At 38.1% G+C, this 24,202-nt stretch overlaps 1 protein-coding gene across 1 annotated transcript; it reads left to right on the forward strand.

Moving 5' to 3' along the window:
• Positions 1-9: 9 nt before the first annotated feature.
• On the forward strand, positions 10-24,169 carry NUDT9 (nudix hydrolase 9). The gene is made up of 5 exons (XM_057546275.1): positions 10-290; positions 10,028-10,267; positions 13,453-13,548; positions 17,016-17,102; positions 22,939-24,169. Exons 1-5 carry the CDS (start codon positions 184-186, stop codon positions 23,198-23,200), a joined length of 792 nt encoding a protein of 263 aa, XP_057402258.1. The 5' UTR covers positions 10-183; the 3' UTR covers positions 23,201-24,169.
• The last annotated feature ends 33 nt before the right edge of the window (positions 24,170-24,202 follow it).

Consider the following 24,202-nt stretch of genomic DNA (forward strand, 5'->3'; position numbering starts at 1 on the left):
TGGGGAGGGCGTTTGGTCCCCTGTGTGTAGATGAGATAAAACTGGCTGCTCCCGCTCCGGAACCCGAGGGCCGCCCGGTCCTAGTGCCCGCTGGATACCCGGGGCCCAGGGTTGTGGGGAGGCCGGAGGCTGCGGCCCAAGCTAACAGCGACCCCGCTCCGCACATCTCCCCGCGGGCCGCAGATGGCCGGACGCTTCGTGGGGAAGACTTTAGCCACCGTGTCTCTCTCTGTGGCCTTGGCCTCTGTGACTCTCAAGTCCTTGGGCCGTTGCAGCATCGCGGCGTGCAGGTATTCCCTCTTCTACTGCTGGCTCCTTGTCCCGAGTCCTTGCGTTGCGAGGGGGAAGCAGCTTCTGGTCGGGCGGCTTCAGCAGGCTTTGCGTGGGTCCCAGCTCTTTACGGCCATATACACGTTTTTTAAAAGGCTCTAAGATGTTTTACCTGACTTTTGAGAAAAGCAAGCGGCAGTGACCTTTCTTATGATATTCGAACTTTGCCATCCTCCATGAGTCACTAACGTTCTTGTCCCCAGAGAGTTTAAATAGCACATGTTTGGGTGTGGTGTTGTTCCGTGCCATTTTTTTGTTTTTTTGGGTTTTTTTTTCTTTTTTTTGGTTAATACTTAAAACATTATTGTTAAAATTAGCACATGCACGTAGCTTAAAGATGCGAACAGTATAAATGCTGTAAAAGGAAAAATATAAGTCGTTATTGCTCTCCTCCACTTCAGTGTAGATAATATATTTATTAGTTACCTTTTAAAAAGATTTGCCTTGGATAAATTCAGGCATTTATGGTAGCTCACACTGCCTCCTCCTTTTGTTCCTCTCTCCTTCTGGTTTCTAAACACGGTGTCCCAGGTACCATGCCCATGCTAGGCGTGGAGTAATAAACATGTTTTATGAGGCTGCCTCTAGGAGTTTTTTTTGTTTGTTTTTTGTTTCTTGTTTATTTATTTTTTTGCTTGTCATGTCATGTTTACTTTCGGCACGAGGAAATTTTCTTCTATTTGTTTTTTCCCCCATTTTTTCTTCTGTCCTGTCCTTTTTCCCCACCCCGGGAACTCCAGTGGTAGCTTTTGGACTTTCTGGGTAGAGCCTCTATTTCTCTTTTTCTTTAATTTTCCATTGGTTTGTCTTTTTGTATGAAGTTCTTAGAGATTTCCCTCAAATTTATCTTCTAGATTACTAGTTCAGACTGCCGTCCTGTGCATTCTGTCATCTCTTCTATTGAATTGTAAATTTTGACAAGAACTTTTTCCCCCTCATTGCTCTCTTTAATAGCCTTTTCTTATTTTATGGCTATAAAAGTCTTTTGAATCTGTAAAAATGATAATTAGAATAAAAATTATCTTCTGTTTCCTGAATTGTCTGACCCTTCTGGGTCAGTGGTTCTGTTCCTTTTTGGTCCTTTTTCCTCTGTTTTTTTCTCAAACATCTGGCGGATGCTGGTTATTTATATTTTGATTAATGTATATAATCGGCATTGTTCTCTTTAGAAGGAGCACTGATTGAATATTGCCCCCATGTTCCAGTGCACCTAGACCGGGCGGTTTCAGCTGAGGGTGTGTGGGCGGGTGGCAGCAGGTGGTCAGGCTGGAAACCTCCCCCTTCCCGTTCCAGACTTGACACTTGTGTAGCAGCTTCCCCGCTGAACATAGCTGCCCTAACTTAATTTCCTCAGTGTGAATTACAGAGCTATTAAGCCTAAATTTCTGCTGTGTTCTCTAATACCTAATTCACAATAGAGGTTCTACTCCTTCATTTTCTTTAACTTTTGGTTTTATCCTGGGGACAAACAACTAATACCGACTTTTTGTTTGTAGGGTAGGGAGGGAGGAGGACTGATTTCCATGGTTACTGCCCCACTGCTCACTTGGGACATTTGGGCCCACTTATTTCCAATGTAACTCTCTGGTGGGGCACGTTGATATGGGGGGCGCTTTATGTGTGTGTGGTGGGGAGACAGGGGGTATATGGGATCTCTCTGTTTTCTGCACAGTTTTGCTGTGAACCTGAAACTGCTTTAAAAAATAAAGTCTATTTAAAAAAAAAGGCAGGTAGTATCCGTTCCTCGATTCACACAGGGACAGGTGCATGGAAAATAAAAGACATAATGCTCTTGTTAAAAAAAAAAAAAGTTGACAAAACCAATGAAAAGATAGTGTTTCAAGCAAGAATGGTTTGAGTATCAAAGGAGTAAGGGAGGTCTTGGGGAAATTTTGATGAAGGCTTCTAATACTTTTGCTAAAATTATCCCCTCTGATTTGACTGTGAAGGTATAAAAGTGAAGTGTTTGCTGAATAATGTAGTTATAAATAAAATGTAATAGAAATATAATAAAAACAAATTTGATTAATTCCTTGTTTGAAGACTTAGGTTATAACCAAATCTATATACTTATATACCTATAATATACAATTTATTTTCATAATTCTTCCCTCCAGTTTTTTTGAGATAAAATTGATATACAGCACTGTGTAAGATTAATGTGTACAGCATAAATATTTGAAATACATCATGAAATGATTGTCACAACATGTTTAGTGAACATCCATCATCACAGATAGGTACAAAATTAAAGAAATAGAAAAAAAATTTTTCCTTGTGATGAGAACTTTAGGATTTACTCTCTTAACCACTCTCATATATCTATATAACATAGAGCAGTGTTAATTATATTTATCATGTTGTACATTATATCCCTAGTACGTTTTTGTCTTATGACTGGAAGTTTGTGTGTACCTTTTGACCACCTTCATCCAGTTTCCCCTCTAGCCCCGCCCCCCCGCCTCGTGACTACAAATCTGATCGCTTTTTCTATGACTTTGTTTTTGAAGTATAATTGACCTACCACACTATGTTAGTTCCTGTTACACAACATAGTGATTTGATATTTCCATACATTTTAACTTGATAACCAGGGTAAGTCTAGTTACCTTATGTCACCATACGAAGATAACGTAGTTATTCCCCACATCTTACATTTCATACTCGTGACTCATTTATTTTGTACCTGGAAGTTTGTACCTCAATTAATCTTCTTCCTTTTCTACTTCTTTCCTCCCCCTACCACCTTCTCGTCTGGCAACCACCTGCTTGTTCTACATAGCTATGACTCTGCTTCTGTTTTGTTATGTTTGTTTATTTGTTTTGTGTTTTAGATTCCACATATAAGTGGAAAGACAGTATTTGTCTTTCTCTTTTCTCTGTGTGACACTTCACTTAGCATAGTACTCTGTGAGTCCAACCGTGTTGTCACAAATGGAAAGATTTCATTCCTTTTTTATAGCTGAGTAATATTCCACTGTGTGTGTGTGTGTGTGTGTGTGTGTGTGTGTGTGAGAGAGAGAGAGAGAGAGAGAGAGAGAGAGAGAGAGAGAGAGAAGGAGAGAGAGAGAGACACCTTTATCCATTCATCTTTTGATGGGCACTTAGGCTGCTTCCATATCTTGGCTGTTATAAATAATGCTGCTGTGAACATGGGGATGCATGTATCTTTTCTAATTAGTGTTTTTGGTTTCTTCAGATAAATGCTGGATCATATGGTAGTTCTATTTTTAATTTTTTTGAGGAATCTCCATATTGTTTTCCATAGTGGCTGCACCAATTTACATTCCCATTAGCAGCGCACAAGCGTTCCCTTTTCTCCACATCCTCACCAACACTTGTTATTTGTTGTCTTTTTGATAATAGCCATTCTGACAGGTATAAGGTGATATCTCATTGTGTTTTTTTTTTTTTATAAATTTATTTATGTATTCATTTATTTAACTTTTGGTTGCATTGGGTCTTTGCTGCTGCACACGGGCTTTCTCTAGTTGCAGTGAGCGGGGGCTACTCTTTGTTGCAGGGCGCAGGCTTCTCATTGTGGTGGCTTCTCTTGTTGCAGAGCACAGGCTCTAGGCGCGCGGGCTTCAGTAGTTGTGGCGCACGGGCTTCAGTAGTTGTGGCTCACGGGCTCTAGAGCGCAGGCTCAGTAGTTGTGGCGCACAGGCTTAGTTGCTCTGCAGCATGTGGGATCTTCCCAAACCAGGGCTCGAACCCGTGTCCCCTGCATTGGCAGGCAGATTCTTAACCACTGCGCCACCAGGGAAGCCCATCATTGTGGTTTTGATTTGCCTTTCCATGATGGTTAGCAATGTTGAGCATATTTTCATGTTTTTGTTGGCCATTTCTATGTCTTCTTTGGAAAAATATCTATTCGGATCCTCCACCCATTCTTTAAGTTGGGTTGTTTGTTTTTGACGTTGTGTTGTATGGGTTTTTTGTATATTTTGGATATTAACAACCTATCAGATATATCGTTTGCAAATATCTTCTCCTGTTTAGTCAGCAGCCTTTTTGTTTTGTTGATAGTTTCCTTTGCAAAAGCTTTTTAGTTTGATGTAGTCCCATTTGTTTATTTTTGCTTTTGTTTCCCTTGCCAGAGGAGACACATCCAAAAAATCTTGCTAAGACCAATGTCAAAGAGTATACTGATTATGTTTTCTTCTAGAAGTTTTATGGTTTCAGGTCTTACATTTAAGTCTTTAACTCATTTGGAAATTATTTTTGTGCCTGGTGCGAGAGAGTAGTCAAGTTTGTTTCTTTCACATTTATCGAAGAGGCTGCCATTCTCCATTGTATATTGTTGCCTCTGCTGTTGCAGATTAATTGCCCATGTAAGTGTGGGGTCGTTTCTGGGCTTTCTTTTCTGTTCCATTTATCTGTTGTTTTTTTAGTCTCTATTTTATTTATTTCTGTTCTGGTCTTTATGATTTCTTTCCTCCTACTACCTTTGGGTTTTGTTCATTCTTAATTTTCTAGTTCCTTTAGGTGTAAGGTTAGGTTATTTATTTGAGATTTTTCTTGTTTCCCGAGGTAGGCTTGTGTCACTATGAACTTCCCTCTTAGAACTGCAGGTCCCTTAATTTTTCTGGGTTTGATTGAAAATAAAATTGTTTAGAAAATGAACTGTACTAGAAAATAATGAAACAGAAGTGAAAAGTAAATTTACACCAGGATTGGTGGTGCTGAACTCTTTTGGCTTTTGCTTGTTTGTAAAACTTCTGATCTCTCCCATCAAATCTGAATGAAAGCCTTGTCAGGTACAGTATTCTTTTTTTTTTTTAATTGTATCTATTTGCACACTAATAGTGTATATGAATTTATATTTTCCCATATTTACACCAGCTTTATTTTTTATTTTTTATTTTTTATTTTTTGGGGCATACTGTGTGGCATGTGGGATCTTAGTTCCCTGACCAGGGATTGAACCTGTGACCCCTGCAGAGGAAGTGCGGAGTCTTAACCACTGGACCACCAGGAAGTCTCTGGGTACAGTATTCTTGGTTGTAGGTTTTTCCCTTTCATCATTTAAAAAATATCATGCCACTTCCTTTTGGCCTGCAGAGTTTCTGCTGAAAAATGAGCAGATAGCCTTATGAGAGTTCCTTTGTATGTAACTTGTTGCTTTTCCCTTGCTGCTTTTAATATTCTTTTTTAAAATTTTTGCCACTCTAATTATGATGTTGATTTGGTCCTCAGTGTGGTCCTCTTTGGGTTGATCCTGTTTGGGACTCTCTGTGCTTCCTGGACCTGGTTGTGCGTTTCCTTTCCCAGGTCAGGGAAGTTTTCAGCTGTTATGTCTTCAAATATGTTCTCTGCCACTTTCTCTCTCTTCACCTTCTAGGACTCCTGTAATGCAAATGTTAGTGCACTTGATGTCTCTTAAACTGTTCTCATTTCTTTTTATTCTTTTTCCTTTTTTTCTGTTCTGCTCCAGTGACTTCCACTACTCTGTCTTCTAGCTTGATGATCCATTCCTCTGTATCATCTAGTCTACTGTTGATTCCTTCTAGTGTATTTTTTCATTTCAGTTATTGTATTCTTTGTCTCTGGTTAGTTCTTCTTTATATTTTCTAATTCTTTTTTTAAATTATTTTTTTGGCATCATTGGGTCTTCGTTACTGTGCGCGGGCTTCTCTAGTTGCCGCGAGCGGGGGCTACTCTTCGTTGTGGCGCACAGACTTCTCATCACAGTAGCTTCTCTTGTTGTGGAGCACGGGCTCTAGGTGCGCGGGCTTCAGTAGTTGCAGCACGTGGGCTCAGCAGTTGTGGCACGTGGGCCCTAGAGCACGTGGGCTTCAGTAGTCACGGCATGTGGGCTCTAGAGCGCAGGCTCAGTAGTAGAGTGCACAGGCCTAGTTGCTCTGTGGCATGTGGGATCTTCCCAGACCAGGGATCAAACCCAAGTCTCCTGCACTGGCAAGTGAATTCATAACTACTGTGCCACCAGGGAAGTCCCTAACTCTTTGTTAAAAACTTCTCACTTCTCACTCTGTTCATCCAGTTTTCTAACAAGTTCTTTGATCATCTTTATGATCATTACCTTGAACTCTTTATTGTATATTGCCTATCTCCACTTCACTTTGTTCTTCTTCTGGGGTTTTATCTTGTTCTTTCATTTGGAACATATCCTCTGTTGCCTCATTTTGCCTAATTTGCTGTTTTTATTTTTATGTATTTGGTAGGTTGATTACATTTCCTGACCTTGGAGAAGTGGCCTTTTATAGGAGACGTCCTATGAGTCTCAGTTGTGCACTACCCTCTGGTCACTAGAGCTCTAAGGGGGCCCCGCATGTGGGCTGTGTGGGTCCTTCTTTTATGGCAGGCTGTGGGCCTGCATAAAAAAAAAAGTGGGCCTGCCCACTACTGTGGGCACTCTGGTACATGTGGCTGGCCCACATCCATCGGTTGCCAGGCTCTGCCTCCTGCAGAAGCTGCCTGCCAGTGGTGGGCAGGGCTGCGTCAGGAGGCAGCTGGCTGCAGAGCCCTGGAGGACTCTGCTGTTAGCTCACTTGTGGGCAGAGCCAGGTTCTGGGTTGGGTGGTAGTGGGGCTGGGGTCCCGGATCTAGTGTTGGCCTCCTGGTGGGCGAGGCTGGGACCCAGGGGATCCCAGGGCTGGTGCCCACCCACTGGTGTGTGGGCCGGGTCTTGGGCCCGCTGGTGGACAGTGTCCATCCCCCAGGTGGCTGTGTGCTCAGGGCAACTTAAGGCTGCTGACCTGCTGGTGGATGGAGCTGTGTGTCCCCACCTAGCTAGCTGCTTGGTCTGTGATGTCCCAGTACTGTTGCTGACAGGCTTGTGGGTAGGTCCAGGTCCAGGGTCTAATAAGCTGGAGGGAGGATTCCAAAGTGGAATTTATAGAGTCCCTGTGGTAGAATGAGCTCCCCAAAATGACTGCCACCAGTGTTTGTGCCCACAGGGTGAGTCGCGGTTGCTTCTGCCTCTCTGGGAGGCTCTCCAAGATGAGCAAGTGGGTCTGACCCAGGCTCCTTTCAAATGACTGCTTCTGCCCTGGGTCCCAGAGCGTGAGAGAGTGGAGTCTATTTCTGCTCTCTAGCTCCCCAGAAAGTGAGCCCCGCTGGCCTTTACAGCCAGACATTCTGGGGGCTCATCTTCTCGGTGCAGAACCCCCCCCAGCTGGGGAGCCCGATGTGGGGCTTGGACCCCTTGATCTTTGGGGAGAACCTCTTCAGTTGTAATTATCCTCCTGGTTGTGGGTCGCCCACCTAGGGGTATGGGTCTTCACTATACCATGTCTCTGTGCCTCTTACCCGTCTCATTGTGGTTGGTTCCTTCTTTATATCTTTAGTAGAAGATCGTTTTCTGCTAGTCTTCCAGTCTTTCTCATCAGTAGTTGCTCTGTAGATAGCTGTAATTTTGGTGTGCCTGTGGGAGGAGGTGAGCTCAGGGTCTTCCTACTCTGTCATCTTGGCCACACCCCTATTTTCATAATTTTAAATTTCGTTTTTAAAGATGAAGCCCCAATCAAACTCCTTTTCAGTAATCACAATGAAATTTTGGTCTCTACAATTTATGTGGCCTTTTTCTGTTACTTTCAGATATGACAAAGGATCTCCTGTATATATGGTTTGCCAGGCATTATGCCAGACACAGGATATAAGTGTTGAAATAAAACAGATGTGCTACCTGTTCTCCATTTGCTACAGTCAGATTTCAGCCTAATAAATGTAAAATCACAATTGTGGTAATTCACAGTACAGTTGAGCTCTGATAGCATAGCATATGGCAGGAGGAACCTTAATTCTCCTAGGGAGTTAAGAGGAAGAGTTCCCTGAGGAAGTGAACTTTGTTGGGTTTTTTTTTAGATTAATTTTTATTGGAGTATAGTTGATTTACAATGTTGTATTAGTTTCTGCTGTACAGCAAAGTGAATTTTGAATTGATCTAAGGGATAAACGCAAGTTAGCTACTTGGAGGAGGAAGGAAAGCTGTTGCAGGCAGAAAGAGCAGCATGTGTAAAGGCCTTGTAACCTGAATATATGTACTTATTTATTTTTTCCATCATTACTTTATAAAACGGGATCATATTATATACAGTTTTCTGCATCTTGCTTTTCATTTTCAACAATACCTTATGAAAATATTGACAAGTCATTTGATGTCATTATTTTTAATAACTACTTAATATTCATTCCATGGTGTAGCTGTTCCAATATTTATTAAGCCATCCCCACATTATTGGGCATTTACTTTAATTCCCATTACACATTGCTGAAATAAACATGTTTTGTACATATAACTGGTTATTTCATTTTTATGGGCTAGATTACCGGGAATGAAATTACTGAGTTGAAGGATATAAGTATATTCATCATTGATTGCACTTAGTTTTCATGTCTCTATCTGGAAGAGTTCTTCTAACTTTATCTTTCATGACCTTAGTGATTTAAAGAGTATGGACCTTTATTCTGTAAGTTATCCTTTAACGTGGGTGTGTCCTATATTTCCTCATGTCTAGGCTCAGGTCATATATTCTTGTAAGGAATACCTCAGAAATGATTGCTCTATGCTTCTCACTATATGATATCAAGAGGCACATGAATTTGACTTATTTCACCACCCTATAAAGTTGGTGTTTGTCCCATCCACCATTTGTCTCAGGAAGGGCAAATTGTTACAGTATTGTGAGAGCAGGGGAAGGGAGCTGTCATCAGTTTACCATGTTCTCAGAATCCCCTTTATCATATTAAATATCCTAATTTAAGGTCATTAGGAATTTTAATCTTTAAGAATAATGAGAAGGCATTTAAGTTTTTAGTCAGGAGGAGAAATGAAAGATTTTTGTGTAGGCTGTGAGGTAAACGTTAAGGTTCAGTTTTTTGTTTTCCTTTTTTTTGTATATGCTATCTAGTTATTTCAGCTCTACACCTCTTATTTTACTCTAAAGTTTATAATTTGTACATTTATCACAGTCTGACTTCAAGTAATATTACATCGCTTTGTGTATAATGTAAGAATCCTACAACAGTATATTTCCATTTCCTGTTATTCTTTTGGGCTATTTTTGCCATACATTTTTTACACATGTATGTTAGACCATAAACTATTTTTTAAAACTGATTCCTTCATGTAGACCTAAGAGTCTTCCTTTACATTTGTTTTTGTGGTTGAATTTTTATAACAAACTTCTCTTCCCCAACATTTGTGCTAACAAAAGTAAACTTCTGTCCCTTTTTCTCAATGAAAATAAATTCAGTGAGTAGGTTTCAATTAATAAGATTTAGCAATATTTTAAAAAATATGTATTTATTTATTTTGGCTGCACCAAGACTTATTTGCAGCACTCAGGATCTTTGTTGCCATGTGGGGGATCTTAGTTGTGGCGTGCGGGATCTTTAGTTGAGGCACACAGGCTTCTTAGTTGAAGCGTGCAGGCTTCTTAGCTGCAGCATGCATGTGGGATCTAGTTCCCCAACCAGGGACTGAACCCACGCCCAGTGCACTGAGAGTACAGTGTCTTGGCCACTGGACCACCAGGGAAGTCCCTAGTAATATTTTTATATTTGAAAATAATCTCTCACAGATGTTGGATCTTTACACTAATATGCATCAAATTTAGAATTTTCTGATTTTTAAGTCTTTGAAATTGAAAAGTTCTATTTTGGGGTCTGTGAATTAGGTTCTTTAATTAATTAATTTTGTACTTATATAAAACATTTTTCTTTTTCCTCCCAGTAACTCATTTTCATCCTGTGGATTTCATCTTAACTCCAACACGATGTCTGGTTCTAATGGTACCAAAGAGAATTCCCACAACAAGGCTCGGACATCTCCTTACCCAGGTTCAAAAGTTCAACGCAGCCAGGTTCCTAATGAAAAGGTAGGCTGGCTTGTTGAGTGGCAAGACTATAATCCTGTGGAATACACTGCAGTCTCTGTCTTGGCTGGACCTCGGTGGGCAGATCCTCAGATCAGGTGAGTAAATTAGTTGGTGTTAGCCGGGTGTAAGACTTTTGGAGAAGGTAATGGTTGTATTTGTAAATTATCACTTGATAGTTTTTATCCAGTGCTTGACTTTATTATAACTCAGTTTCCACATTTGCTTGAATTCTTTTTTTTTTTTAATATTTATTTATTTATTTATTTTGGCTGTGCCAGGTCTTAGTTGCAGCACATGGGCTCTTAGTTGCAGCGTACGGGCTCTTAGTTGTGGCAGGCGGGCTTCTTAGTTGTGGCATGCATGTGGGATCTAGTTCCATGACCAGGGATTGAACCCAGGCCCCCTGCATTGGGAGCACGGAGTCTTACCCACTGGACCACCAGGGAAGTCCCTCACATTTGCTTGAATTCTTGCCAAAGCTATTCAGTTCATTTTTGTTTATTCTTTTGGGGGTTTTATGATGATCTTTCCAAATAGGTAAATCTATTTTGTTGTGGAGTTTTTTATTTTATGAAATGACAAGTGGTGGTCTTTGTTTTCATTTCTTTTGTTTGGGTTATCAATAACACCTTTTGTGGTTATTTTCCAACATAGCTAGACTTGTATTTGAATAGTGAAAATATTTTTCAGAAACTTTTTCCAGATTACTAAGAACAGGATGATGATAAAATTAGACCAGTGTGAGAAGATAGAAAAAAGATAGAAAAAGGAGAGAGAAAGAGGAAAAAAAAAAAGTCAAGCAAAAATGTTTTGACTAAATTCAGAGAAGTGCTGTGTTGATTCACGTTTTATATTTATGCTTCTTTTGATAAATATAATGAAAGAGTTGTAAAATGTGCTAACTATGAGCTAGGCACTGTACTAAATGTTTTATAACCATTGTTTTATTTTATTCTTATAACTATTCTGGAAGGCAGACAGGGTTGTTATTTCTACTGTATAGAAAAATAAACACACACAAAAAATGGAAGCACAGAAAGTTTGTCCTTTGCATATGGTTGGTCATGTAGCTAGTAGATGGTATAGCTTGGAGTTGAACTCAGTCTGACTTCAGATTTCATGCCCTTAACTACTCTGTTAAACTGCTGCCCTAGTCTTGGAACATTTTATAAGTTTGATTTAATGGGTAAATTTATTATAAATGATAGTCCTCTCAAGGCCTTATTTAGTCAGTTAAATAAGAAATTTTGCTAGTTGGAATTATCCAGTATTAGTTCATTAGGTTGTTAAACTTTACCAGGTCACTTATTTCTGTGACTTGATTTCAACCCACAGTTTCCTTATTTAATCCAAAGGTGTGTTTGTGCTAGTACTTGGATTATTAGTTAATCATGAAGCTAACTTGTGGCGAAATTATTAGCTGTAAATGAGTTCCATTTCCCTCATTTTAGATGATATACATGTTTACACATATATTATACATACATATTATGTACAATTAAAATTAATGATGTTGCCAGGGGTGCTATACAGTGTAAACAGAGGAAGACAATACATCTTCTTATTTTTCATTCAATTTGTGTTTTAAAAGTTAAATTTGTATCACTATCTAAATCAAGCTTTATTACTAACATTAATGCTTCAATTATAACTAGAGTCATGCTTTTTTTTTTTCCCCAAAAGATGGCTCCCTTTATTCATCTAAAATTTTATTATGAAACATTTCTAACATACAGAAAATTTGAAAGAACTTTATGGGGAACACTCATAAACCCACCACTTTGATTCTTTTATCAACATTTTATTATACCTATTTTATCACATATATATCCATCTATCCCTCCTCCTTCCACCTTGTTTTTTTGATGTATCAGTACATCTCCCCCTATATACTTCAACAAGTATTTCATTAAATAGTATTCAATATTTATTTAGTTTCCTTTCTTTTATTTTTAAAATTTTTATTGAAGTATAGTTATTTACAATGTTGTGTTAATTTCAGGTGTACAGGAAAGTAAATCAGTTATACATATACATATATCCACTCTTTTTTAGATTCTTTTCCCATATAGGTCATTACAGAGTATTGAGTAGAGTTCCCTGTGTTATACAGTAGGTCCTTATTAGTTACCTATTTTATATATAGTGGTGTGTATATGTCAATCCCAATCTCCCAATTTATCCCCTCGCCTCCTTTCCCGCTGGTAACCGTAAGTTTGTTTTCTACATCTGTGACTCTATCTCTGTTTTGTAAATAAGTTCATTTTACCATTTTTTTAGATTCCACATATAATGGTGAATTTCTAGAGTCCCAAGAGCATTGTAACTCTGGTTTTATAATTTCATGATTTTTACCATTTAATTATTTTTACATGTGTGTTCAATGGAAGAATGGTTAGAAGTCTTGAGGAAATGTCTGGATCATTCAAGTTGGAAATTATTTCCAAAACAGAGCACAAATATATCTATTCTCTTGCTTATTGGAATTAAAGCAAGAAAAAAAGTGAAACGTATGTCAGAACTGCCCATGAACTGTCCAGTGCTATATAAATATTCACTGTCAGTGCAATTATGTCAGCGATTTCATAATGGGGAGGAAAGTAGTTTATTTATAGCTTTAAAAATTTTTTTTTGAGTATGACATACATGCAGTAAAGTATACATTTCTTAAGTATGCAGGTGTAGCTCAGTAAGATTTTATATTTATATAACTCTGTAATCCAGAGCTATATCCAGATCAAATCTGGAACATTTCCAGCATATTATATATATTTTAATCTACATCATGGTTATTATGCAGTTTGTGGGTGAATTCATGTTTTGTGGGTTTACTTTGATAAAAGTATTAATCAGTGTACATTTGAAGAAATTAAAATTACTTTGAAACAGTAGAAACGACAAAATATCAGAAGGAATCTTATTTTTAGAACTATAGGAACCATTAATTGCCATATTGTGCCCATGGACAATTCCACTTTGCTAATAGTAACATAGACTTTCTTGTAGTATGTGGAGGAGCTCCAGTTTGTCTGCCATTAGTCCTTCCCAGAGGGGTTACAACACATATTCTTGTCTTACAAGGTGTTTTGGTTAAACAAATTTTCTTTTTCCAGAAACTGTTTTGAAGGAGTTGATGAATTTGTAAATGAAGACTAACTAAAGTTGTAACTAAAAATTTAGTTTCAAGGATACTGCTTTTATAAATAACTGACTAGCATTATTAAGCTGTTGGTAGTATTGGGTCATTATTTCTTATTTTGCATTGGTATTCTCATTACAGTGAAAGCAACTTTTCACCCAAGTTTAATGAAAAGGATGGGCATGTTGAGAGAAAGAGCCAGAATGGCCTGTATGAGATTGAAAATGGAAGACCTAGGTAGGTACTGGGGATGGGACATCTTACAATAATAGGTCTTTAAAAGGTAGAAAATACTGTCAATGAAAATTCAATTAACAATCAAGGTAAGAAGAATAAAGGGAATTTTATTCAAACCAACTGAGGATTATAACCCGGAAGACAGACTCTCAGAAAGCTCTGAGAACTGTTCTACCTATTTGAAGATACAGTCATATACATTTTCAAGACGAAGGATTGTACATTAAAATGACATACCGATATTTTACATAAAGTTCACTGAAGATACATAGTCCAGGTGAGCACATACAAAGCAAGCAGCAAGTCACCATGACATCTTTCAGAGTTGGGAAAGAATGCCATTCTTTTAAGAAGTTACATTGCTAGTGTCAGAATAAAGGGGAAAAAAGTGGATTTTTATGGTCAAGCAGGCACTCCCATCTTTGAGGAGGTCTGGTTAATGTGCAGTGCAGATGCACACTGCACATTAAGGAAGGAGAGTGGAGGCCCAGACGGACACAGAAAATTTTATGTTTAAATTTTCTTGTCCTGCCTTAAAATATACATTTTATTTTATCAATATAATTAATGTTTATTGAGTGCTTGTATATGCCAGACATTGTATGAAAGAATTTATGTATGTGATCTAATTCAATCACCACAATAACCCTGTGGGTGGATATTTTTAGTTCCATTTACAGATAAGGAGAGCGAATGTAAGTTGTTTGCACACAGTAAGTGGTAGAGACAGGGTTTGAATGCATCTTCTTGTAACCTTACCTTGAAGTAGAAATAATTACAGTTGACTCTTGAACAAAACAGGGGTTGAACTACACAGACCCACTTATATATGGATTTTTTTTCAATAGTAAATATTACAGAATTACACCATCTGAGTTTGGTTGAATCCCTGGATGTGGAACCATAGATACAGGGGAACCGTGTATACAGAGGGCCAGCTATAAGTTTATACGGGAGCATTGATCAAGGGTCACCTGTAATTGAATAAATTAACAGAGAAGGAAAGGATTAAAAACTGTATTTCAGTAGTTATTTATAAAATGAGATAATACCTTAAAGTAAGAATTTGTCCAAATATATAAGAGTAAAAATAAAAATAACCCAACAATTTAACATCAAGTGTCTTTTTGTACTTTTTTTATTTTTAATTTTTTTTTTGGCCGTGCTGCACAGCACGTGAGTGGGATGTGGGATGTTAGTTCCCCGACCAGGGATCGGACCTGTGCCCCCTGCAGTGGAAGCGCAGCGTCTTGACCACTGGACCGCCTGGGAAGTCTCTCTTTTTGTACTTCTAAAAATGATTTTTCTACACAACTCCAAAATTCTCCATTTTCCTTAAGAAGACATTATACAAGTTAGGAAGAAATGTAAAAATTAGCATGCCTCAAATAAAACAAAAGAAGGATCACAGATTTGGTAATCATGCTTATTACCTCGTAAAAATGTTGCAAAAACTAAGAATATTTTTAGTTCTTCTAAGACTTGGAGATAGTAGAGCTCCTCTCACCCCAGCCTGGTCTTTCAGTTTTGCTAAATTCTTTCTTTATTCATTACTTATTCGCCTTTCTATGTTATTAAACCTTTTCAAGTCAAACTTTCCTTGCATTTGACTTATTCCTCAGATTCTTTTCTGGGTAAAGTATATTAAAAGACATATACATATGTAAAAGGATAGTCAGCAAAGGCAAGATAGCCTATTGTTTTAGTCAAGACTCTCTGACTAATGGAAACCAACTCTAGCTTGCCTGAGTGAAAAAGTGAACTTTACCACAGGGCTATAGGATCATCTCAAGCCCAGAGGAGAAATGCAGCTAACTTTAGGAAAGGGTGGAGTTGGAAATCCATTAGAACTGTCTCTCTGCTTTATGTCTGCTTTTCTTTATATGTTGCCTTTGGTTTTCTTTTTCTGCAAACAAGTTTCTCTGCTGCTCAGGCTATAGGATAATCTATGTGTCTTTTCTACAGCTTCTAGTTTATAAGTAACAGGCTTGGTCATCTATAAAAACTAACATTCTCTCTCTTAATAGTGGCTTAGATCATTTGTATTCAGGGGTGTATGGTTACGTGGAATAAAGCATATCTGCTGACCACCTGCCCCTCCTCCTGAATTTGAAAAGTAGAATTATCGTCACCTGGCCAGGTGTCTTGTCTTTCTGTTTTTTTTTTTTTTTTTTTTAAAGTTTTTACTTGATTTTATTTATTTATTTATTTATTTTTGGCTGTGTTGGGTCTTCGGTTCGTGCGAGGGCTTTCTCCAGTTGCGGCAAGCGGGGGCCACTCTCCATCGCGGTGCGGGGACCGCTCTTCATCGCGGTGCGCGGGCCTTTCTCTATCGCGGCCCCTCCCGTCGCGGGGCACAGGCTGCAGACGCGCAGGCTCAGCAATTGTGGCTCACGGGCCCAGCCGCTCCGCGGCACGCGGGATCCTCCCAGACCAGGGCTCGAACCCGTGTCCCCTGCACCAGCAGGCAGATTCTCAACCACTGCGCCACCAGGGAAGCCCTGTCTTTCTGTTTTTATTTGCAAGTCTTGCTGAAATATTTCTGAGTCTAGTATAAAACAATATAAAGATTCACTCAACTTTAATAAAAGTCACAGGAAAGACCAGAATAAAAAGAGATGGCTGAAAAGGAAAATTTGACAGGTTGTTTATTTACTTTCACATACTGGGAGGATCAAAGATATAACATTAAATAGGTAAGATTGCAGATTAGGGCATTTCATTTTGCATAATGAAAGTTGAACATTTAAGGAATATTGGAAGACACTGGAAGAAAATCACTCTGGCATGAGTGTTGCTATGTTTATCGGACAGACTTTTTAACATTGGGTGTGGCATTAGGTTAAATAGTAGGCATTTTTAGAAAATTGTTTTAAAAAACTGAATTTGGTATATTTGAAATCTTGAAATATTAAATACTTCTACCTCATTATATGCTACAAAATATCTATTACTGATAATAAAAATCTAGAACCCACTGTGAAAAAATGGACTTTAAAATGTAACCAAAACTATTTGAGTGAGACAGGTTGTAGGAGAGTGGAGTAGGAAAAGAGGATGTTGAGAAAGTGAAGTGTGGGTGTCCTCAGTGATAAAGCATTGCTGTCGCAGAGATAGACGATGATTAGGTGGGGAGCATTTCGTTCTTCCAGATTTGAGTCCAGTAAGGTTCTAGTTTGAATTTTGAAGTATAGGTGAAAACTGAAACAAATTCTTATATTGTAGAACAACTATGGAAATGAGATCCTCCTCTTGGATCAAGCCCAAAGCTTAACACAGGCACGAAAGAAAAGTTAAATAACACTGTAAGGAAATCTGTACTTTGAGTGTCAAATATGTAATAGTGCTACTGGATTTGTGTAGAGATATTATTTCCTTCTTATTGCTCTTACTACCTTGTTTTGGGCCATATCAAGTGTTAAAAAAGATGAGCACATTCAATTGATTTTATGATTTTTTTTTTCCAGAAATCCTGCAGGACGGACAGGACTGGTTGGCCGGGGGCTTTTGGGGCGATGGGGCCCCAATCATGCTGCAGATCCCATCATAACCAGGTAAGAACTAAAAACACATTTCAGTAGCAAAGAGCTAAGTAATTGGATAAAAACAGACTGTAACCATGTTTTTACATGTCTATTATACACACACGTACATGCACACACACAGATGTATGTATGTATACGTATGTGTTTTTATATAGAGTCATCCCTTGGTATCCTGGGGGATTGGTTCCAGGACCACCCCCTGTGCCTCAAGCAGATACCAAAATCTGTGGATGCTTAAGTCCCTTACATAAAATGGGGTAGTACAGTCGGCCCTTCTTATCCATGGGTTCCACATCTATGGATACAGAGAGCTGACTGCATATACGTGTATATATACGTGTGTGTGTGCACACACACACGTATATATACATTCATATGCACACACATGAAATCCTATTTTAAAGGGACTTTATGTAAAATTATAGTGATGTGATTCAAGTGTAAAGCTGTAGTTTTATGTTGTGTGAGTAGGTTAGGCATTATTTAAACAAAGTTAGTTCACCACACATTTATTGAGCATCTATTTGTTCTCAGAATTAAGTGCTTTGGTGCACATGAAAAGGTATAACAGTCCTAAGTTTCTGCTTCCTGTCATTGAGGAGCTATGTTCTCATTTGCAAGATAGAAAATATTAAATAAGGAAACATGTCAAAGTAATATGGATGACACAGGATGCTTCAGAAAAGTAGAGAATCAGATGTGTGGGACATAATGATGGTAGACCAGAGCACCCAAGAAAGGTGTTATGAAGAGGTAGACTGGAGCTGAACTAGAGGCTTAGATAGGGGCACGGGGGGACGCCTGGGAACAAGGCTTGTAGTAATATCTGTTTGCATGTTGAGGGACAGTGAAAAGACCAGTTTGGTTGAAACAGAAGATTCTTGTAAGACAATAGTGGATGATAAATTAGACTTAAAATTAATTTTTACGCCATTCTATTGTGGAGAATATAAAATGCCAAAGCTAAGGAGTATGAAATGCAGCCATCGAAAGTTCCAGGACAGGGGGAAGGCGTTCTCTTCCTGCGGCAGATCTATCTGGTAAGCCAGATCATAGTCAGAGGGTTTCCTGGTCAGCATGGATCACAGTAAAGGAGGTAGGGGAATGTAGTGTTTAGATGGACTTAGCCATCTCCACTGGAGTCGTCTTCCCAACACGTGTGGAATATTCCATCATCTCTGTCATTCTTTTATTTATTTTTTATTTTTAGGATTTCTTCACTGGCAACCTCTCTCCTCACATGTGATTGTCATTTTCCTTCTTTAAATAATGCAGATACCCTCAATATTCTTGCTTTTTTAGTTTTGATAGTTTGAGGGCTTTCCTTTTCTTACAGGAGACTTTGTTCTCTCTGATCTGGGATATAATAATGATTTCATAGTTTAAGGAAGCTTATTTTCAAGTTTCTGGGGGAGGCACCAATTCTCTACTCATCTTATTCTCGTACTTGCCCGTCCAATTTCCTCTGACAAAAGGTATCTTTACCCCACACCCAACCGCAATTTTATTTTCCATCTATTCATTCATCCATCTACCCACCTACCTGCCTGCCTATCTACCTATGTACTGACCCACTTCTGTCCATCTAGAATTCCTTCAGAAACTTTATGGTTTAAGTGAGATGAGAAGAGTTAATATATTCTTATTAATGAATGTAGTTAAAATAATATAAGTAAATATTCATGGTAGTATCAGTTTCTTTTGATTTTGGTGAGGCTGTCTAAAAACAGGAAGGTGTGAAATATTTGAAGCAGGAATGCTAGCAAAGAGACAAGAGGCAGAAGAGGGAAGCCAGAGTCTTGAAAGTTAAGTTAGTCTCTAATTAGCTTATGTTTGTCTCTGGTGAACCAAATAGCAGTTGAGAGTAAACATGGTGATTGTGTGTCAAGTCGTTTTGAAATGGTAGCCTTTTTGAACTTTATTGTTATACAGATGAGAAAACTGAAGGCTTAGAGATGGTCCAAGGCTATAAAAGAGCCCACAAGTGGCAGAAACTAGCTTTCAACAGTAATCTTAAGTTGATTTCTTTGCTATCTCAGTAATACATATATTATTAACTGATGAGTCCCTCCAAATAGATGAGTGGCAGTAGAAATGGAAGGAAGAGAAGAATGAAGGATGTTGAAGAAAGAATCAACAAGATTAAATGAATTGTTAAAAATATTGCTTTACTCCAGGCACTCTGCTAGGTGCTATTATTAGTTTTTACATTTGTTTCTCACAGGAACTCCTCAAGGTAGGTATTAACATATCTATTTTATAGTTCTGAAAGTGGAGACTTACTGAGGTTAAGTGACTTGCCTAAATCTTGTAGATCTGAAATTTGAAACAGGGGTATTTGGCTCCAAATATTGTGCTTTCTCTTTTACACCAGTATTTCACTAATGAGTAATCATAAGAATCACACAGGCACTTTGAAAGCAAAGATTCTATCCCCTTTTCTTCCAAGTACTTCATGATGCAAAATAGCATTGAATCGTGCAGACTTTCACAAACTTTCTTGTTCAGAATCCCCAGGGAAAGTGTTAAATTTTTAGATTCCCAGATACCTCTCCTAGAGATCTCCCACATTTAATGGGAAGTTATCAGAAGTTCCTGTATACCTTTTAAAGTCTAAATGAGAGGGGAAGTGTTAATATATTATTGTGAATAAACTCGGGTCAAAAGTTAATGGCGGTATGATTTTCTTTCCTGTTTTGGTTAGAAACAGGAAGGTGTGGACCATCAGAAGTAGGGAGGGAATATCAATCGTACATAGGAATATCATTAGCATTTAATAAATGTTCATGAGGCTCACTAGTTAAAATGATATATTATTTCTGTTGTATCAAGAAATTTTGTTTTGAATTTAGTACTAACAAAAACATAACAAGAAACTACTCTGTTTAAAATCCTTAAATGAGTCCATTGAGGATAAAATCTGAGAACGTAAATGTGATATGCAAGCTTTTCATCATCTGTGTGGTCCTGCCTTTTCGCCCAGCAGCATCTCTCTCTATTCAGCTTCTCTTCCCGGTGCTCTAGCCATGACTGGCTGGTTGGCTGAGCAGCAGAGACTCTGTGGTAGTCTTTGTTTTCCCAGCTCCTTGCACGTGAGGTGTAGTAGGTGCTAGTAAACGTTTGTGAGTGGACAGAACCATCATTTGCCACCTTATCCCTCCTCCTACCTAATTAGTGTAAATTCTGTTTGTTTAATTTAAGTAAAATAGTATAGTGATTAAGAGTGCAGATTCTGGAACCAGATTGCCTGGGTTCAAATCTTGGTTTACACAACTTTTTTCCTCTGCAACCTCAGGCAAGTTATCTACTTCTTTGTGCCTCATTTTCCACATCTGTAAAATAAAAACTATAATACAGCTACTTTATAGGCTGGTTTTGAGGCTTAAATGGATAAATACATTAAAGCACAACAGTATCAGGTCCATAATAAGTGCTATATAAATGACTTTTAAAAAGTAAAGGCTAAAAAAGAAAAAAAGTAAAGGTAAAATCTGTCTTTTCTCCATTTTCACTGTCTCTGCCTTCAGTCCTGTCCTCATCGTCTTGTACCTGGACCATGGTAACAGTCTTCTAGCTGGTTTTCTTGCCTCCAGCCTTACTTCCCTCCAAACCAACTTCCAAACTTTTGTCAAAGTGAGTGAGCTTTCTAAAATGCAAATTGCTAATGGCTTTTTCCCTGCTTAAAAAATACTCTCTGGCTCTCTGAGCGGATGAATTTGATGAACTCTTTGCATGCTTCTCCAGCCTCACCATCTGTCTTTCCCTCACCGATGCTTATGTTGCCACATGTACTTTCAGTTTCTTGAATGCATTATTTTACTTTATAATTTTGTTTCCTCTCTCTGGCATCCTTAAAAACAGACGTTGTCTTCTTATACCAATTATTCTTTAATTTCTATTTACTGTACTCATCAAGCTGTCACTCTTGTAGTCTATTCACATACATGTCTAGCTCCACTGCTAGGCTATGAACTCTTTTGGGGGGGGAATTATGGGTTAGATATGGTATTCAGCCACAATATAAAGAAATATGGGCACTCATATCTAAACTACTATATTTAAAAAAATTTTTTAACATCTTTATTGGAGTATAATTGCTTTACAATGTTGTGTTAGTCTCTGCTGTATAACAAAGTGAATCAGCTATATACGTATACATATATCCCCATATCCCCTCCCTCTTGCATCTCCCTCCCACCCTCCCTATCCCCCCGCTCTAGGTGGTCACAAAGCACCGAGCTGATCTCCCTGTGCTATGCAGCTGCTTCCCACCAGCTATCTATTTTACATTTGGTAGTGTATATATGTCAATGTCACTCTCTCACTTCGTCCCAGCTTACCCTTCCCCCTCCCTGTGTCCTCAAGTCCATTCTCTACGTCTTTATATCTGTCCTGCCCCTAGGTTCGTCAGAACCTTTTTTTTTTTTTTTTAGATTCCATATATATGTGTTAGCATACGGTATTTGTTTTTCTCTTTCTGACGTACTTCACTCTGTGTGACAGACTCTAGGTCCATCCACCTCACTACAAATAACTCACTTTTGTTTCTTTTTATGGCTGAGTAATATTCCATTGTGTACATGTGCCACATCTTCTTTATCCATTCATCTGTCGATGGACACTTAGGTTGCTTCCATGTCCTGGCTATTGTAAATAGAGCTGCAATGAACATTGTGGTACATTACTCTTTTTGAATTATGGTTTTCTCAGGGTATATGCCCAGTAGTCGGATTGCTGGGTGATATGGTAGTTCTATTTTTAGTTTTTAAGGAACCTCCATACTGTTCTCCATAGTGGCTGTATCAATTTACATTCCCACCAACAGTGCAAGAGGGTTCCCTTTTCTCCACACCCTCTCCAGCATTTATTGTTTGTAGATTTTTTGATGATGGCCATTCTGACCAGTGTGAGGTGATACTTCATTGTACTTTTGATTTGCATTTCTCTAGTGATTAGTGATGTTGAACATCCTTTCATGTGTTTGTTGGCAATCTGTATATCTTCTTTGGAGAAATGTCTATTTAGGTCTTCTAAACTAGTATATTTTATTGAGTCTCATGCAGATTGATGATTAGATCATAGGCTTTCTTTTTTGGTTTAGTACTGGAAGTTCAAAATCTTTATCTTTGCCTAAGGGACTATTAAAACTATTCTTAAAATTCGGCAGGAGGAGGTAGATGTGGTGGGTGTAGGGAAAGAGAAGGGGAGATTTATCAACATCTTTGTGAAGGAGGCTGTGGTTAGAAAAAGCACATTCTGAAATTAACGTTGCCTCGATGCTTTAAAAAAATGCAATTCAATTTGAAATATAAAATTAAATTAAAGGATAGTGTGAGACTTCTTTTATCAAAAGCAGGGATAAAGATTGAGAAGCACTTTTCTTGAGACCAGCTGAACCTGTATCATATAATCTGCTTTTCTGAAAACGTAGGGTGAACTGTTAAAAGCAAATATTACAGATCTTTTTCACTACTTAAAATTCTTAAAAAGGATCCTTGGATTAAAAAAAAAAAACTTTTGTGACCTTTCTTTTAAATTCTGTTCTGCTTTTAATTTTCTTTGATAAATTTTACTTTAAGTAGTAAAAACTTTATATCTTGAATTTTTATTTTGGAGACTATAATATCCTTTATGGAAAGTAGACATTTGTCTTGGTTTGTAACAGTGCTAAATAAAGAATATTTTTTAATACAAAACAGTATTTCTTTACAAAACTAGCTGATTTGAGGTAAATTTATATATACTCTGTTATAAAGAAAAATTATCTTTATAGCTTTGTCTTAAGCTTGAAATAGAACCTTGGTCTTTGTTCTAAATCAGTTATGACCTTACATTACTGTTATAGGTGGAAAAGGGACAGAAGTGGAAATAGAATTACCCATCCCATTTCTGGGAAAAACATCTTACAGTTTGTTGCAATAAAAAGGAAAGACTGTGGAGAATGGGCAATCCCAGGGGTAAGCATTAAAATTAAGTCAAATCAGTGTTGTAAGTTCTTTTTAGTTGCTTTATTTACTACAAGGTTATTGTGTATGGATCTTTTCTACCTCATTTATTCTCCATTCCTCCCCAGTAATTCTTTTGCAATGACGTATCACTGTCAATGACAAATGTAGGATAATACAACAAAGCTTTTAGAATCTGAGTCTAATTCTAAAACCCTTGGGAAAGAACATGGACTTTGGAGTTAGACCTGGGCTTGTGTTTTGACCTTTCCACTTTGAGCTGAGTGATATGGAGTTCAGACCTTTGTTTTAAAAATAATCATATATATTTCACAGGATTATTAGAGATAGCATGTAAAGCACCTGGTATTGTAGATACTCACTAATGTTGGGTTTCATCTCAGAACTCAACACCTACTCCAAGCCCAAGGTAAGATTTTTAGTATTTTTAAAAAGATAACACTATTACTGTTCCTTGTAGTTTTTTGAGTTTTCATAATATCATCAGGAAGGGTATACTTCTATTGGGTTCATGTCAGTAGTATATTGCAAGGGGCTTTTAAGAATGTGTATGTGTTCAGTAGTGGGTTTTATATTTTATGCCATATTGTGAAATGGAGATAGTTTGATGAGAGGATGGCTCTTTATATACACATTCTCCTATCTGCAGGAATGGCTTTTTTTCTTTGTAGGGTAAAATGGAATGAAAATGAAGGTTGTAGCTGACTGTGACAAAAGCTTAGGCTAATCATAAGAGCCAAGTAGTCAAACTTCACTCAGTGCCGCATGCAGAATACAATGATATCATCACAGAATCTTATATTTTTATTGTCATTTGAAATTCTGATCAGTCAGGGAACTGTTGTCGTTAATATAACTTTGAGAGTCATTGATCTACTCAGTATATTTTGAGCATCTGCCTTTTGTCAGCTAATATTTTAGCCATTGAGGATACAGCAGAGCAACATAAACAAACATCCTCGTCTTCTTGGTGCTCACGCTCCAGTGAGGGAGACAGATAATATAACATCAGCAAGTTACTGTCATGTTAGAAGGTGATAAATATCAATATTAAGAAAAAAACTAAAGCAAGGAAGGGGATTAGGAAGTGTTCGAGAGTTTGCAATTTTCGATAGGGTGGTTAGAGAAGGTCTCCTGAGAAGG

This window comes from Balaenoptera acutorostrata, chromosome 5 (assembly GCF_949987535.1).
Source record: "Balaenoptera acutorostrata chromosome 5, mBalAcu1.1, whole genome shotgun sequence".
Lineage (NCBI taxonomy): Eukaryota > Metazoa > Chordata > Mammalia > Artiodactyla > Balaenopteridae > Balaenoptera > Balaenoptera acutorostrata.

Excerpts from the sequence above, each read along its gene's own strand:
- NUDT9 (XM_057546275.1), top strand. The coding sequence starts at position 184 with ATGGCCGGACGCTTCGTGGGGAAGACTTTAGCCACCGTGTCTCTCTCT. Across the intron at positions 291-10,027 it reads TGCAGCATCGCGGCGTGCAG|TAACTCATTTTCATCCTGTG; the intron begins GTATTCCCTCTT and ends TTTTCCTCCCAG. Across the intron at positions 13,549-17,015 it reads ATTGAAAATGGAAGACCTAG|AAATCCTGCAGGACGGACAG; the intron begins GTAGGTACTGGG and ends TTTTTTTTCCAG.